This window comes from Biomphalaria glabrata, chromosome 4 (assembly GCF_947242115.1).
Source record: "Biomphalaria glabrata chromosome 4, xgBioGlab47.1, whole genome shotgun sequence".
NCBI classification, from domain to species: domain Eukaryota; kingdom Metazoa; phylum Mollusca; class Gastropoda; family Planorbidae; genus Biomphalaria; species Biomphalaria glabrata.
The window spans coordinates 28,312,674-28,331,890 of NC_074714.1; the positions used below are offsets into that span (position 1 = coordinate 28,312,674).

Genomic DNA, 19,217 nt, shown 5'->3' on the forward strand with positions numbered 1-19,217 from the left:
ACATCATTAAAATACTTTGGAAGAACTTTCCAATGATGTATAAATTATGACTGTATGTTTAACAGTTAGAAAGTTATGAATTTTTTTGTGTCGTTTTGACCTAACATTGTTCACATGGAGCAAGTGTGATGAGAGCGTCTCGCTGGCTCAGCCGGCAAGCCCCCCCCCAAAGTTAAAAAGTTGGAATTGAGTTTCGTAGACGATAGATCTACTTATTAAATAAGAAATTTAATAGTAGATCTAGTATTTGTAGTAAATTTCTAGCTCACAAATCTGATTTCATTTATATTTATGAACTTCACTTGTTTAGAATGTTAATATTGATGAAATAAACAATTATCGGGTCTAGAGCTACAAGAAATGTCAAGGGTTGTGGACAAAATGGCAGCTTTGTGATGGCAGAAAATAACCAAATATTTAAAAAGTGGGATCAAAATTGTCTGAAACAATATTTTTCAAATGCGCTTTAAAATTAAAAAAAAAAATAGAAGAAATAAAATAAACTCTGTAAAAGCTTTTTAGACCTATATATAATACATAATTGATAATTGCTATATCTGCTAGCCTAGGCAAGATTTAATTAAAAAAAAGTAAAAAATAAAAAATCCCATAGGGAGCAGTGCAAATTTATGTTTCAACATTATAATCGATTACAATTGAAGAAATAAAGGTATTGTGATAAAATTTGGCAGAAATATGGCCAGATATATTTTCTATTAGTACAAAAAAAAAATCAACTTCTAAAATGTTAAGTCCACATGAAAAAAGTGTTCCTCAATATAAAATGTATCCATATTCACCTCTTTTAGCAACGATTTCAATGGATTTAAAATCATAATCGATTTCAATCAAGGGGCTATGTACAGAAAGTAAGAAAAATGGATCTCGAAATTTGACACCATTTTTTAACTTCCAGCCTTACGAATTTTCACATATCTATTATATGATGAAGATGGTCAGGTCTATTTTTTTTTTTATAAGGTTCAGCACTAACATTATCAAACATTATTTCCCGCTTTGGCTTTGTAACACTATCAGTGTCAGTGTGCTAAGGAACACTTCACAATCATTATATTTAAAAATATTATCTTCATCTTTTTATATCAATTTCTTTTTACACGATCTCAAGACAGACAGGTCAGCCAGTGTTACTTTTCCCACTCAATTGCTTCGTTCTCTGTTTATAACGGACACCACAAGCAGGCCATTTGAACAAAAAGTTTTTCCTAAACATAGCCTACCTATATAGGTCTAGTTGACCCCAAAAAAAAAACTAACTGCGTAACCCTGCTTGTCTAGCCCGTTCACTCTGCTCACTGACTGTGACCTAATTTGTTACCTGATCAATCAATAATTGTCCCTCCCGCTACATTTTGTTTCTTGTACTGTGTTGATGATACCATGCTTCGTACCTACCTACCTGGTCGATCAATAATTAAGGTACCAAGGAGATAAAAATGAGAGAGAGGTAGAGCAGGGTTGTGCCTATCACTCTTTTTGTTAATTGTTTTAGCATATTTTATGCTTTACTAGCCTTTCACTTTAGAGGCTCGATGGCTGAGCGGTAATGCGATGGGCTTCCAAATTGGGGTTCCGGGTTCGGTACTTGGTGAAGACTGGGATTTTTAATTTCGGGATCTTTGGGCGCCTCTGAGTCCACCCAACTTTAATGGGTACCTGATGTTAGTTAGGGAAAAGTAAAGGCGGTTGGTCGTTGTGCTGGCCAGTTGACACCCTCGTTAATCGTAGAGATTTGAATCGAAACCTACTTTTAAAGTTCAGGTTCAGTTTGGTTCGGTCAGATTTAAGTTCGGGGTTCGGTTGGATGACGAGTATGGTTCGGTTCAATCAGGTCTAAAATTTGAGTTCAGTTTGATGTTATGAAATTAGGTAATAGCAAAATTAGGTACATATAATAATGTTTAATTCAAATATAAAACAGCGATGTGAAACCTTATTTGACCGAATGGCCATTTAAATAAAGCATTCTTCGCAGTCGAAAACAAAGCTTCATTTCACTACTTAAAATGTGACCAACTCTGTGCCAAGTCCTTACCGCAGACTCATTTTCTTGTCCCTTCTTGGTAAATATTTTCTTCAATCCTCTAATCTGTAGGCGTTTCTTAGCAATCTTTTCTAGGTGGCTCAAACTAAGAATGCTGCAATATTTGTTTATGTTTTTGATTTCATAATGCTGTATAAAGTTACATTCTTTAAAAACAGCCACACAGATGTCTATAATAATAAAAAATATTGGCTTATTTTCATGCTCCATAAAAGGCAAAGATGTGTCCACTTTTCCAAGTAGTTTCTACATTCAGAGTCTACTTGTAGTTTCTTCGACTCGCCCATTTCATTAACACGGTACCATTCGAGGTGAATCAAAAGAAAAAGATTCAAAATGATCCAGCTGATTAAAAAATAACTGGCAAATCATTCACTGAAACTAATTTTTTATTTTTTTCTTAGTAAAAATATTGCGAAATCTTTGATTCAGTTTGGTCAAGGTAAGGACAGTTCATTCGGTTTGGTTTGTACCTAACTGTTTTAAAGTATGGGTTTGGTTTGGTTGTAAGTGAGGTTTGAGTTTGGTTCGTTCGGTTCGGGTTTGGTTAGTTTCCCATCTCAATTTAATCTTGGTCCACAGAAACAGATACCTTTACAACATTCTCCATAGAGCATAAGGTCTGAAAGGGGGACTTTCCTTTTATTTTAGATTGCCTTTGTCTTTTTTTTTTACATTTGTAGCGCATTAATGATATATTGCAAAATAGTAATAAAATAGTGTAAAAAAAATTGTAGCGCTGTCTCACAAGTCTTAACAGCTCAACTGTCAATGGTAATTAAAATTGTGTTAGTTAATGTCATTGATAGTATGAAACGAATATTAGTGAACACCTCCTATTTACACAAAGACTATGACGTGTGTGTGTATTTTTAGGCCTATTTAGAAGCATATCAGATAGGTCATGTTTAGCTGATACTTAAATTTATTTAAAAAAATCTCCTTAACCCCAGGCATACCCTCCTTCTGTCCAAAAAAAAAGAAGAAAAAAGTGGCATCGTCATACACATGCTCTTTGAACCCTTGTAAAACCCTTGTTTTTCAGAGCAAATGAAACCAAATGTGTCTGAACTATAAAGAAATGGAGCATGAACAAAAACAATAGACTAGTTTCATCATGGGTATCAAAATAAAGGCACAAATATTGTGAGGTGTTCGCTAAACGGAAATGACTGTAGTAGAATATATTTAATTATTAATTATTTTCTTTTTTGAAGTAACGTCTGTAATATGTAAGATAAGAAGAAGATAATAATTATAATATAATTGTTATGAATTTAATAATGCAATAGAATTGAAAACTATATCCGCATAGCAGTGAATGACTACACATCTCTAACATTTGGTGAACATATTCTTATGTACTAGTTACAAGCACATGTATACATAAGAACTACAACCGATACAGTAAATAATTTTCAGAACATTCACCTCCAGTTCAAATTGTGCCTACTAGTATTATTAACAATGAAAGAATTAAGCAAATAAATACAGAACAATAATAAAGATCAAATAGCTTGTAAAAGTCAAGTGACAATGTAGAATGACAATAGTAAATGACATGTGAATCAGATCACATGTATCAAATTATCACAAGTAAAGTAAAATAGACAAATGTCATTTTGGAGACTAGTATTGACAAATTGAATGTCAACTAAAGAGTTCTAGTAAGCTAATGAATTTTTATGCTTTTTAATTGGGCCTAGTTCTCCTTACTCTTAAGATTGTATCTGTGTAGTTTCATCTGCTTGAGTTTTGACAGTCTGGCTATATCTTCAGTGGTTCTGGTGGTTTCATCAGTCATAGTAGAATCAGTAGGTTGATTCCTGGAAGACGAGTTTCAGTTAATGTCAAGCTCTGTTCCACTCTTATTCTTATTCTCTATAACTATTTGTTCCACATTCAGGGTTACAATTTGTAATAAGACTGTTTCCTCTTGACCGTTTAGCATTTGGATAATTGCGCACCGAGGGTTACATGTTACTAATCTCATCTAAATGTACAAACAAAAGTGCACTTACCTTCACTTTTTGTGTGTGTGCAGTAAATCTCATGTAGTGTAATTAATTTCCAACGTTATTGAAAGAAAATTATACTAAATATGATTAATTTTTACTTAATTTAAATAGAATTCCACTTCTTATTTAGGTCTCCGCGACACAGTGGTTCACAAATGCAGGTTTAGAAAAATTTTTCAAAGTCTGTTCCCATCACTGATGTAGCTAGCATTTTGAGGTCATTCAAGTGAGGGCAGATAGATAGTTTCTGGTGAATATATATCAGCTACAATGTTCTTCTTGCCGGGGCCAATAGATGACAAACAATAGAGTTCTAGTTTCTACCTCTGAATTTTCTCATTTTTTCGTTGTGTGAACAATTTACCAATTAAAAAATGTTTCCATTTTCTCAATGACTCAACAATGGCAATATGCTTCTTTCTCAACTAAAGAATGTTTTCTTTCCCTTTTTGTTAATGATCGAGAGAAGAAAGCAATGGGTCGGCCATTTTGGTTGAGGGTAGTCGCAATGGCTATATCAGAAGCACCTGTTTCAACGATTAAAGGACGATTCGTATCAATAATATAAACATTGGCTTTTTCAAGCTCATTTTTCAAACTTTCAAATGTTCTTTTCACTTCTTCAGAGATAGTTGATTTCTTGCTAACAGGCTTTTTTTTATTGAGAAATTAAGTATCCACTGTGAATAGTAAGACAGAAGACCCACTACTCATTTCTGTTTCTGTTCACGCATGTTTATTGGTATGGGTAATTCCCTTTGAGCGCAAAATCTCTCAGGCTTAAGTTATCCTCATAAGCAAATGTATCAGAGAGTCATTCGTCTTTGATTATTTTGTCAATCGTAAGCTGAAAATAAGGCAAATCCATTCGTAATGCCATATGGAGATGGTTCAATAATGTCATCCATTATTAGTTGTTTAATTTCATTCTCTATAAACTTTCTATCTGCAATAGTGTCTGCAAGATTTTGTAGCCACTGGGGGTACAGTTTGGTGACACATTACTAAAAAGGTTAGGTTAGGAGCATCTACCATAGCTGGCTGGAGAGTACTCAGACATAAGGATGGTTTCTGACCATCAAAAGGAATAAATAGATTTTGGTTCAAACTTACAAAGTCAAGTCTGAGAATAATGTCGGAGCATAAATTGTCTAGTATATTTGCATAGATATGTCCTTGCATGATTCAAGATAGGTGGGTGGAAGCCATAAAGATTCTGTTGCCTGAGGGACATATCGGCCATTTGTGCAGTGAAATATAGCTTTCACAGCTCCCAGTGTCCACTAGGGCTTTCTATTGCACGTTGTTAATCTTCTTCTTCTTCTTCATCGTTCTCATTGTTATGTTGGAGTGTTCAGATGACTAGACCAATACATGAGATGAACTGCGCAGTGGTTTCCAAATCAGGGAGCTCTCCATATAGTTTTCTTTCTATTGGGGTGATTTGGGGCCAATGTCTTATACGGGCCTCTTGGTAGAGAGAGCAGTTTTGGAGGACGTGGTCGGCATTTTCTGGTGATACTCCACATGGGCAGATTTCACTGGTTCCAATTTTGAGCTTCCGGAACATGTGTTGTCGCATTCTGTTGTGTCCGGTCCTGAGTCGAAAGATTAGACGTTGGTCTTGTCGGGATAGCTTATAGTAAGCATCATCTTTCTTGTGATTTGGATGGGAGCTCATCCATTTCTCATTTATTTTATCTACAATTAATTTCTTCATTTCTTCTGGATAGAGAGCAGAGTTTACTTGTGAGTTTGTTCTCCCACTCTTGGCGAGTGAGTCAGCCTTCTCATTTCCTGCTAGTTGTATGTGAGCTGGTATCCATTGAATGACAGTTTTTTTGCTGTTGTGGTTGAGCTTTGTGAGTGCTGTTCTGAGGTTTTTAATATAAGGGGAATCAGAGTTTTGCAGGCTTTGGAGGGTTGTTTTTGCGTCTGTTAGAAAGACAATCTGACTGTGAGGGGAACTTGGATGATTTGCTAGCATGGTAGCAGATAGTGCTAGTGCTTCCCTTTCTGCTCTGTGACTGTCAGAGAGCTCTCCAGTTGCAAAGGATTTTTATAGTTTTCCTCCATCTGGCCATTCGATAAGTATTCCAGCTCCTCCATTTGTGGTGGCTTTACGTTGTTAATGAAAATGGGATTTATTCAAACTCAAAGGCTGTACAGTAGTAATTGCCGAAACGGTTGAAGATTGTGATTTGCATACTCTTTGAAAAAGACTCCTTTTAAAGCACTGATTGCATATCGCTTCCCTGCTGCCAAAGTAACACTTTTTAGCATTTCCAAGGCATTTACTTCATTAATATATAAGTCTCAAGATAGAAACTGAATAATATGTCTAATAGTTAATATACTTAATAGTACCAGTAAAAAGTGATAGTTACTGGTAGATCTGGTAGATCTATATTAGACTATAATATAAATCTAGAGTCTACAACCCAGTACCATTAGATCTAGGACAACTGCTTTGTCTACATTAGTTGTGGATGAATATGCAGGTTACAACTGGATTTGCATACTCGTGAAACATTGCACTCATCCTTCATCTTAGGAATCGAAGTCATTGCCATTATTATTAATATTAAATTTCAGTTTATTTAATCAGAATATAGTATTGCAAGATTCAAAAGGAATAAACAAAAAATATTGAGCTAAATAGCTTAGAATTTTTAACTAAACCATGTTGTCCAGCAAGGGTCTCATTTTAGTATGTTTTGTGAAACGCTGTAAGTCATTTAACCTGCGCTAGGTATTTTTAATAGTGGAATGTGGATTGGGCAGACCAAAACCACTTTTTAGACCCCTTGTCAACCTCAGTGGCTCTGCTCAGTAGTCTGAGATGGCTATGGATGTCAAATGGCTGTATTTTTATTTTGGAGTTTCCATCACCTAGACATGCAGCCGACCAAGGTTAATGAGCCCAGTCTGCCCGTCAAACTGAAAATAGAACTTGCTTTATTTGCAGAAATTTTAAAAAATAATACTTCTTAATCTCTGATAAGTGAATGACCAGTAATTTCTAAATTCTTTAAAGCAAGCTAAACTTTTATAAATGTTTCTTTGTGACACGTTACATTCACTGTTTAAACCAGGTCAGGTCTGGAAGCTTTTGGTTGGAGGATCTCCTTGAAGTGTTCTACCTATCTTTGTGTCCTGTTCATGAATGTGTGTTATCCACTATTTCTGCAGTGAGGTCTCAAACAATACAATCTAGAGTCCAACCACCTGGCTCTTCAAGCCAATCTCATTTATCTTGCCTGCAGATTCTTTTTACTTGATTATGTAGATCTAGAGCTATATATAATTTTAATGTATCTTAAATGTGCTTGTTGTTTAGGCCTGTATGGTTTTAAGCGTTAAAATTATTCCAGAGGTTAGTGCTAAATCTAGCTATATTCTATTAGTTTTTTTGATTTTAATGAATAGCTGATGGAGCTATTAGAAAGTAGATGTCTAGATACAGTAATAAATCTAGATCTAGACTATGATAGATATGTTTTAGAATCCATAATAGCCTAATTCTAAAGTACAATATCAATAACAGTCATCATCATCTACCCTTGACTTTCGTCATAGGGTTGCTCTGACAGTTTGCATAATCAAATCCTTTCTACTTTTTTTGGGTCAGCTGCTGTTCTTAGCAGGATATCATGAGAGAGGCTTGTCCATTTTGTGTGTGTTGTGTACCAATAAATAATCACACAAGTATCCCTTGCCCACTGGCCGAATTAGAAAAATCATATGTTTAAACAGATGAGGGTGTCACAGATTTGATACCTGAATCAAATCTAATATTTTAAAAATTATTTAAAAAAAAAATAATTTTTATTATATTTTAAGTTTAATTATGAAGGTATTGACTTAAAATTTTTTTTTTTAAAGCTCATTGACTGCGGGGTCTTTCTCCCAAAGACGGTCTGTCTACCCCAAAAAGCACGGGACGTCTCTGTGAAAGATGTTTTGCCCTACCTTTCTTTTGCTACATTTTTAAGCCAAATTTTTAATTTACTATTTACTTTACCATTTTTCTTTATAAAAGAGTTATCGAAGCTTTGTTTACAAATAGATTTTCACATGTTATACTTTGTTTAGCCTTTTTTTTTTCACTGTTGTTTATTTGTTATCATGTTTCCATGGCTACACCAGGTCCCAGTGGCATTCGTAAACAACCTAAAACGCTTTACAAATGTTCTGTAATTTGTCACTTATGGAAAGTAGTGATAATGGAGATCAATTATCAGATGAATTCTATTACAATAATAGTACAAATAATGGGGGAAGATAGTGATTCTAGTACTTCTAGTTGGGATGAAAGTCCTAGGGTCAGATCTAAGCTTTTATCCCTTGTGCAGTCTTGCACTGGTGGTAGGTCTAAACCTAAGTCAAAGAAAAAAAGATCTGTTGATCCTATTGATTCAACTGAAAATAATGAGAGATATTAATCTAGATCTGCAGTTACTAGTGTTACTGATGATGAATGGTTAGAAGCTACTACAGGAGAATCTGCAAGCAACCTGCTAAAGAACCAGGCATAAATACTAGCCTAATCAACAAATCTTCATTTCTTGACTGTTTTTCATTATTATTTGATGATGAAGTTATCAACAGTTATGCAGAAAAGAAAATTATGCAAAATACTCCCTTGAGAGGAAAATCAAGGTACCGGTACCATGACTGGCATCTAGTTTGTAAGTACCAGTATGATAAATAATAAAGTATAAATTTGTTGCTGCTATATTTGCAATGTGTATCAACAAACGAGCTGCACTAAATGATTTTTTTTCCTACTATTAATTTTTTTATACACCATTCTTTGGTGAATTGTTCAACAGAGATAGATTTCTAATTTTGTTTTCCACTATGCTACACTGTGGTGAAGCCAATGAAGATGGTAAAGACAAAGTTGAGCCTTTTATCAACAAAGTGTTAGAAAAATTTAACATAGCCTTTACCCCATATCAACAATTCTCCATTGATGAGATGATAGTTGGACTCAAAGGAAGATGGCAGTATAAGCTGTTCAACCCTTCTAAGCCTTTATAGTATTGTGACGTTTCTCACTATCCAGGCTCTGCAAACTGCTTCACACGACACAACGAACTTAAAGAACCTGAGCTCCAAAGTAACAGTAACAGTTTAATTTCAAATACGTCACAGCCAAACTGTACAATTCGCAAAAACATAAACACTGACTGTACAAAAACCCTGCCTCTGTTCCAGACTGACTTCACACACCGTGCTGGTTCTGACTTTGCCTCGTACTGGTCACATTGCGAGGTAATGTGAAGTGACTTAATTTTGACACATTCGCACTTATATAGGGTCCATACAGGCCTTCTTGAACTGGATGGAATGTTGCTTGACCACTTTGGTTGATTACATTCGCTGTGACTTGCGTGCGTAATATTTACAACAGGTCCTTGCCGAACAGGCGTGTACTGTCACTTGTCACGGTTGACCGCTCATCTAGTGCTGGCCTGGGGCGATTTGCGTAGTCTAAAAACACACAGCACTACCCCCATCTGGATTATGGAAATTGCCTGTTCTAATGCCCATATTTTATATAATCTTAGTAATCAGATCATATGAAAACGTCTGAGCTTGAAACAATTCAAGATTCAGCTGGTAGATTTACTTAGTGCTGAAGCTTCCACAATAATGCCCCCAGAAGAAAAAGAGAAGACAATGAGAAACATGGGTCGTCCTCGAATCAATCCACTAGCCAGACTTTCAGGAGGAAGGCATATAATTGAGTTTGTTGATAAACAGAGACGCTGCAAAGTTTGCAGCAAGTCTAAGCCTGTTCGAACATATTTTATGTGTATGGATAATCCTGACCAGCCTAGGGATTGTTTCAAAATTTGGCATACTCAGGCCATAATTTGAATAATTTGTATTGCATCATGAATGTATATATTTGTGTGTTCTTTTCTGTCTTTCAATTTTAGAGATGTAAAAACAAGATAATGACAGTATTTTGGTAGTCTTCAACATTTTGTTTTAACTTTTTATTACTTATTTTTCTAAAACAAAGGAATTTTTTTTATGAAAATTGTATTTTAACTATAACTATTTATTTTGGAAATATAGCAGTGAATATCTTGGTGAACATTGTGTTTAACTATAACTATTTATTTTGGAAATATAGCAGTGAATATCTTGGTGAACATTGTGTTTAACTATAACTATTTATTTTGGAAATATAGCAGTGAATATCTTGGTGAACATTGTGCTTCAACTATAACTATTTATTTTTGGAAATATAGCAGTGAATATCTTGGTGAACATTGTGCTTCAACTATAACTATTTATTTTTGGAAATTTAGCTGTGAATATCTTGGAGAACATTGTGTTTGAACTTTGAATATTTATAAATGCTTTATATAACAATGCCTATCTTATGAGCATTACATGTTCATTGATGTTCAGAATATATCACTGACTATTTCATAAAATATTGTATCTTGAACTGATACTTTTTGAACTGAATACAGCTTATATGACATCAAACATTGTATCTTATAATATTTATGTTCTTTTCAACACTTGTAAATTAGGTAAAACATTTTTTCATACTTTTTTTTGTAAATATTTTTTTGTCACATTATTTTATAAAATTTTATTATCTTACAATTATACAGAAAGCATGCATATTCTTATTCTCCATTCAATTTCCTTTAATTTGATACCAAATTAGTTTATGTATCTTATAAGGTACAACAGTTGTTTTTTTTTAAAAGACATGTTTTTGCCGAATTTTTTTTTCTCAAGAAAAAAAGCATTTTTTTTGGACAAAAAAAACACTGCAGTCAATGAGTTAATGTTTTTCTATGAAGTTTTGTGTTGAAGGCATTTTTCTTTCAAAAGGACCTCTTCAGCTTTTCTCTTGCTAGGATGACTGAACAGACTTAATTGTTCTATCGTTTTGGCATTGTCTCAGGTTTTCTTTCTGTGCCATGGACTAATTAAAGATTGGGTTCTTTCCTATTGCCATGTTATTTTGTCCCCTATTTTCTGGCAGATTGTCCTAAAATATTTAGTTATATGTGTTATAAAAATTCTCAAGGTATGTTACCAATCCAGTCGACTTCTTTTTTGAATTTTAATAAACGGACCACACTTAAACGATCAAACTAACATACTTTTTTAGCCTATGAATTAGTGTATCTGTTTCAATGAAATTTCACGGCCCGCTCTCTCTTTCCTTCTCTCTCTGTTTCTCTCTCTCTTGTTAGATCTCCTGATTCCCCATTTTGTTTTTTTAACCTGCATCATAATTTTTCCAACATAGACTTTTTACTTGGTTTGGAAAGACCCGCTTCATAATGCAACCTGGACACTTAATCTTATGCACACTCATTTATTTTATTCATACTTTTTAAGCATCCTCTGATTGATGGACTATTCAGCACATGGCGCATGGAATGTAAGAACCCTTCACCAATGTGGTTGTCTCGTAGTAGACTAGCTGAGTCTAATTTTAATATTACCCGGCTGTATCCTTAGCAACTAACTCTGCTATAGTCTAGAAGTTTTTGAATAGAAAAGCTACAACCATGAAAGGCAGCGGCGGAAACAAAGTGAGGTCATAGTTGAATAGGCGTGGCTTTTCCATGGAAAGGAAAAGTTTGGCAGTGGAAAATAGTCAGTTGTAGATGGAAACTTGTAGAGACAAGTCGCATAATTTAGAGTTGTAGACAGGATCTCATAGAGTAAAGTTGTAGACAGAATCTTATTGAAAATAGCGTTTTGAGTTGTAGAATCAATACTATTGTTAAATTTAGTTTTATTACTATCTTGGAAAAAGATAATTAACTTGAACTGTTTCATTTGTATATTGTGTGTTATATTTTGATTGATTCCTAGTTCCTGAATTAAAGTTTTGTAATTTTGAGTTAAAGGATCTTCATTGTTTGAACTACTTAACATATCTACATTTCAAATGTTTTCTTTTTTTGAGTGTTTAGTAAATTTTAGAGATATGGATCTTCACTAAATCGTATACTAAATGAACATTGTTTGATCAACATAATCGGATAGTAGCCTCATGTCATATTCACATCTAGCACTCTAATAAAATAGCCTTCACAGTGGTAAACTGTTCCAACTTCTGAAAGAATTTGACACCTGTATGTCCTTAGAATAAGTGAGAAAAGTGAAAACAAATCTATGTCTAACATGGTGTGGCATGTTATTAGAAGACCTGAAATCCATGGTTACTATCTTATCTTGTCTTATAATATACAGACATTACTTAACAAAAAGAAGATGATTACATCCTGCACATGTCCCTAGTCAATCAATGACTTAAACTCTGCCAAGTCACTGGTTTTCCTGGCTGACTCATGCTCTAATAGCAATTGGGAAGAAAGAGTAATACTAGAAATTAGTCCTAGTATGAAACTAGGAATGTGCCTTTATCTTTGTGTCTTTTTGAGTATTTTACTAGGTTTTGTTTTGTTTCTGTATTTGAAGATTATGTTTCTGTGTTTTATGTATAATTGCTACTTTACTTTTAAGTCTTAAGGGTCACTAAATTTAATGATTTTACTAAATGTGTTATTGTAATCAAATGTGAACATTCATTTGTTATGAATTTCACAGGTCTATTTTGCCTTTTTTATGTCTGTTCTATTTTATTAATTTTTTCTCTGATTCGAGGGGCCTCAAACAGAGGAGGCATATTATTTTATTGGCCTAACCAAGGTTAAATAACATTTGAGTTTTGTTTTTATTTGATTTGTAAAAATTTCTTTTAATAAACCCTAATGATTTGTTTGGTTTGTAAAATAATTTTATCAATATGATAGTTTTTCATTTATATATAGTACATAGGTATTTTGAGTTCTTTTTAACTGAGTCTGTTTAACTGGTTTACTATGAATAAGATAAATGGTATTTATCTGTTTTAATTTTTTTTATTACTCTTAATAATTGACATTCTTACAAAGCTTATATCAACTCATTCTGTCTGTCTGTCTAGTAAAAAGTGTCCCACACCCATTCTCTGATCAAGTTGAGACTTCGCACAATTATTCATTGACATAGACGAGACATGAATTAATAAAAAAAAAGAAACCACTATGGCGATTAATTACTTGTAATTAATTATTTTGTTTAATAGCAACAAGGGAAACTAATGCTTCAGTGTTCACAAATATGGCTAAATTTGTTGTGTTTAATTCACTTAAATAATTGTTAACGTCATTTCTCCCTTATGCATTCTCCGATCAAGTCGATACTTAAAACAGTTATTTATAGTGCATACAAGGCGTACACTGTTCATTCAGGCCAGTGAGAGGGAGCTCTTGTTCGCTTTTGCTGACCTTAGGGTTCTAAGTGTGATGCACAACTCTACACGATTTCAAATGGTTAAAATGTGTCATTTTATTTTTCAGAACTATGTCTGTTGACCCAAATTCCACCATATGCCAGAGATTGAAGAAACAGAACAGAAATCCTCTTTGTGAAATAATATTTATTCCTCAACTTGCAATCACAAAAATATTGAACACACACTACAAATACACATTATAAATTAATTTCACTAGTAAATTCACAAAACTAGACACAATTATAATAATAAACTCAACATCTCAATAGCCACACATTGTCTTCCCCTTGTTTGATTTTTATTTCCCCTAATGTTGAGGACTAACTAGAATCTATCTTTAGTACTATGGAAAATCCAATGTCTATTACTAGCAGTATGAGACTAAGGCATGTATTGCAGTATTTTCTCAAACTTAATTTGCTGTAAATACATTGTTTTTATTCAAACCATGGAACCTTAAAATGTACATCGTTTTATATTTAACTTTTGTTTAAATAGTAAATTGAGCTTCTTTGCAAATGATTACTTTCATATTCTTTGCAGGAAACTCAACGATTAATGGCTGAACCAGTAGCTGGAATAACAGCTATACCAGATGAACAGAATGCCAGATATTTTCATGTAGTTGTTGCAGGTCCATCTCAGGTTTGTTGGAATATAATTTTTTTTGGTTTAGTGGTCCCATAATCTAAATACAAGTAAAAATTATTAATCTTATATAGTTACCAAAAACCACTCACTGCACTGTAGTGGCATGCAATTTGTGCTTTCAAGTTGAATTCTTTTATTGTTGATGAATGTATTTTGGATTTTTATTTGTTATTAGTTGTGTAGCCGAAGATTTCTTTCTTTCAATGTGGGCTCCACAATGAGTTTATACTTAACATGTATTACTAGATTTAGATTTGTTCAACTTTAGATTTTCTAACAGAAATAAAACAAGAAAATGATGACCTGAGGTGGCGGCCGATCTAGACCTAGATCTATTTATTATAGTCAAGACCAATTTATCAAACTTAGTTCAGAGAAGAAGTGTCTTCCACCTTGTTATGTGCATATAAATTGTCTGTAACCTTCCTCTGTTAATACAAGGAAAAGAGGAAAGAAAGGAGAAATAAAGCAAAGGCTAAAAAGGAGATTTTTGCCCACCACTACCTGCGATTGTTTTAGCTAATGTCTGCTCAGTAAGAAACAAAGTAGATGAAAGATGTGCCAATGTATGCTACTACCACATTTTTAGAGAAATTTTGTTAATGGCTTTCCCTGAGACATGGTTAGAGGAGGATGACAATGATAATCTGACTGCTATTGAAGGTTTCTCTTGATTTAGATCTGACAAAATGCTGAGTCTAAGAAAAAGAAAGGTGAGGGCTATATGTGTACTTCAACATCAAGTACACAACTACTCAATTAAAAAAAGAATATGCTTTCCTGATCTAGAACTACAGGCTCTCTCATTGAAATTTTTTTTTTTTTGCTACAAGACTTTGTTGTTTTGTGGTTTATGTTCTGCCTACAGCCAAAATGAAATTCATCACTTACTTAATGGATCAGTTACAGACGAGGTCACTGAAAGCACCAGTGGTTATACTGGCTTATTTTTATAAATGCACCTTGAAGGAAAACTTATCCACTTTCTATCATCACATCTCATGCCCTAGAGAGAAAAGAACTGTTACAGTAACATCAGAAGGGCATTCACATCTCGTGAACAGCAATTTTTAGGATCATCGAACCACAAAACAGTATAGTGTATCTGTTTCTAAACTACTGAAAATAACTTAAAGTGGATTCAAAGAAAATATAAACTACCAGGATGTCTAGACTACACCAACTGGAATTTATTTTAAGAGAACACTTCAGAGCTGGAAGAATGGGTGACCAATGCATTGACCAATTACATTGAATTCTGTGAAAACATGTGTACCAGTACCAAGAGTATTAGTATCTACCCTAACAATAAATCTTTGGTCATTGCAAAAATAAAACCTGAAATAAAAAAAAAAGCATTTATAAGTGGCCACAGACTGGATAGCAAAAAAGCACAACGATATCTTAACTCTTTCAGCCCGGTGTTACTCTCAGCGAGTAACTGTGTTTATAATATTTATTTCACTATCTTTTTTATGTTTAACTTTTTATTTCTCTCGTTTTTAGCGGCCCCCAAAAGGGGGAAAAGACGATATTAGTTTTGTGTGAAATGTCTGTCCGTCCGTCCCGTTTAGATCTCGTAAACTAGAAAAGATAGTGAAAATCCGAAATCACAATATTTTAGACCATTCAAAGTTCTGATACAACGGCTACTTTTTTCTTTTCTGAAAACGAAAAATCTAATTTTTTAAATCACTTATGCAAGAAGTTTTTTTCATAAAATTACACCACTTTTACAACTATTAACTATTAAACACTCAAACACTTGAGGCTCTTTATTAGGGGGGGACGACTGTTTTCCATATTTATAACAAATTTATGCAAATGGTTGTAGATTTTTTGTCAAAAATTTTTGTTTTTATATTTGTATTGTTAATTTATGTAAGTTCTGTTATACTCTTTATAGTACTATAGTTACACAAGAACAAATGTTTACTATAGTTACACAAGAACAAATGTTTACTATTTTATTAAAGAGAAAAAATCTATTTAGTATGCATTATAAATTAGACATAATTTAAAAGGAATAGTAATCTTGTAAACTGCATTTTCTTGTTCTTTTTTTTTTTCTTCAAATAAGAGATTGAACCTTTTCAAAACAAGTAGATCTATTATAAGACATCAGTTAGGCCAAGGGAGGCGCTGTGGCTGAGTGGTAAAGCGCTTGACTTTAAACTGGGGTTCCCGGGTTCAAATCCTGGTGAAGACTGGGATTTTCAACTTTGGAATCTTTGGGCGCCTCTGGGTACCTGACATTTGTTGTGAAAAGTAAAGGCGATTGGTTGTTGTGCTGGCTACATGACACCCTCTTTAACCGTAGGCCACAAAAACAGATGAACTTTACATCATCTGCCCTATAGACCACAAGGTCTGAAAGGGGAAATAGTTAGGCCAGGTTCACATCTAACTTTACTTTCACTTTCACCTATTCTTTGATCTGCTGGACAGTTGGGGCACTACACAAGTTCTGTCAACCTACTTTCTCCATTCTTATCTGTCATTTGTCGTTGATATAATTTCATTCGGATGTTCTTTTTGAAAATATTGAAGCCTGCCTGGGTGGACCACTTCGGGGTCTGATTTTGAGTTTCCACACAAACTGTATTTGTAACCTTGTTTTATTTTCCAGATGTGGGAGTGATTGTTCATTGTTTTGGAAGTAAATTTGATGCAGTACCAACACGTTAAAAAAACAACATTATGTTAATAGTTCCTATTTTTTAGTTTATTTCCCGGGACCCGAACAATGTAAATAATACAATTTCTTAGTGCATTTGTTCATCTTTTATGAAATTTGAAGTGATTAAATGTGTTAAGTTTTGTGATTTTTCAATATTTATGAATTAAATGTTTAATTAAAAGGTTAAATCTTTCAGTATATCGATTTTTTTATGAATTTTCTAAATATTTTCTCTTTCCGTGCTCAGTTTAAAATTAATTAAAATTTTTAAATTTTTTTTTGAATAATTTATTTTATATATTATACTTTTGTAGCCCATTCATTTTCCTTTAAAATAAAATAAAAAATGCTAGATTATTTAATAAAATTATGTTTGTTTTAGTAACTCTACCCTCTTTGAAAATTTGTGTTCATCCCGAAAAACTACATTTTTTCTATCAAAATAATTCGCAGTGAAAGAGTTAATGGTGCGTTGAAGGAATACGCAAAAAAGGATCCAAACTTAAGTGTTGTAATTACAGAGGAATCTCTCTCTTGAATGTAACTAAGCTTATTACTAAGAGACTTGGAAAGTATGCAGAAGAAATCCTAGGTGACTACCAATGTGGTTTCAAACCTAATAGATCCACAACCGATCACATTTTCACCTAAAATGTATACTTGAAAAATGCTATGAATACAGTATACCAGTACACCAACTCTACATAGACTATAAAATGGCTTATGACAGCATCAAAAGGAAATATTTATACCAAACACTACTGGATTTTGGATTACCCAACAAACTTATGACATTAAACAGCTCAAAAAGTAAAGTCCTAATACATAATACATTCACTGGAATTTAGGGTTAAACAAGGACTAAGACAGGGAGACTTACTGTTCAATCTGTCTCTTGAAAAATAATAAGGCGTATACAAATAAATACAAGGGGAACAGTTACTTACTAAGATTAAGACTGCTTTATTGATCCTTAAGGAAATTTGTTGTTATTACAAGGACTCTTTTCTCTTAAAAAGATAACACAACAGAAACATGCACATAAATAGATCAGACACAATGTAAAGAGTTCATTCAGTGACTACACACAGGCATCTTGGTCCTTTTCACGTTTCCTGATCAACGAGTGGCGTTGATATAGTCAGACCGAGTAAGGTATGAATGAGTTTTTGTACCAATCTGTTCTTGTCTTGTTTGATACTTTAGAACACATATGACCCCCAACCAACAGGAACAATATACAGTCAACCTCTACAATATCTTGCATATTATATGCAAATGACATTGCCTTATTAGGTAAAGACACCTCTGATATATTTCTAAAGCTTTCACACATCTCGACCAGCAGGACTTGACAACAAAACCAAGTATGTTATAATGACAAGAGAAAAATAGGCAGAAGAACAATATTGTTGTAACCATGTTCCTCCCTGACTAACCTTTTTTTTTCCACAAGCAAAGTGGGTTGATTTTTGTTTATGCTGTTGGGCGTATATGACCTTGACTAGTGTGTAAATGTGTTAAGAAACTGAGTTATGATTTTTGGATTTCTTGACTGAGGATTGAGGATTGTTTTTTTTGTGTTAGTTTCTTCTTTGTTCTCATTGTTATGTTGGAGTGTTCAGATGACTAGACCAATACATGAGATGAACTAACTGCGCAGTAGTTTCCAAATTAGGGAGCTCTCCATATAGTTTTCTTTCTATTGGGGTGTTAAGGGACCAGTGTCTCCCTTTACCTCTTGGTTAAGAGAGCAGTTTTGGAGGACATGGTCAGCATTCTCTGGTGATACTCCACATGGGCAGATTTCACTGGTTCCAATTTTGAGCTTCCGGTACATGTGTTGTCGCATTCTGTTGTGTCAGGTCCGAGTCGAAAGATTAGACATTGATCTTGTCGGGATAGCTTATAGTAAACGTCATCTTTCTTGTGATTTGGATGAGAGCTCGTCCATTGCTCATTTATTTTATTTACAATTAATTTCTTCTGGATAGAATGCAGAGTTTAGAGTTTATTTGTGAGTTAGTTTTGTGTTAGTGAATCGGGATAAGTAAATTTGATTTAAAGATTGTGACATTATTTCTTTTTATTGGGGATATTGATTGATCATAGTTGGATCTGCAGTCTAAGAGATACAGCAATCTGAGAATCGGTGAGTTATTTTCTTTAGTTCAATAAAAACAAGTTTGAAAATGTAGAAACTTTTAAATATTTAAGAAGCTTAATACATTCCAACAATGACTTAATGTCAGAAGTAAAGGAACGACAGGCAACAGAGCTTTCTATAACAAAAAACACATACTTAAATGCAAACTTATATCTAAGACAAAGAAAACCTTTTACAAAACTATCATCAGACCTGTAATAAGTGAAGCCTGGATGCTAACAAAAACCACAGAAAATCTTCTTAACACTTGGGAAAGAAAAATCCTCAGAAAAATTTATGGTGCCTTACATGAGGAAACT

The 19,217-nt window shown here is 33.6% G+C and overlaps 1 protein-coding gene across 2 annotated transcripts in view; it reads left to right on the forward strand.

The window, feature by feature from the left end:
* Positions 1-19,217, forward strand: part of LOC106059534 (ubiquitin-conjugating enzyme E2 N-like) — a 54,174-nt gene that overhangs the window by 16,883 nt on the left and 18,074 nt on the right. For both annotated transcript variants that reach the window (XM_056026852.1, XM_056026851.1), the window contains exon 2: positions 13,964-14,065. In XM_056026852.1, coding sequence (XP_055882827.1) covers positions 13,979-14,065 — 87 coding nt within the window. In that variant the 5' untranslated portion in view covers positions 13,964-13,978. The remainder of the gene's footprint in view (positions 1-13,963; positions 14,066-19,217) is intronic.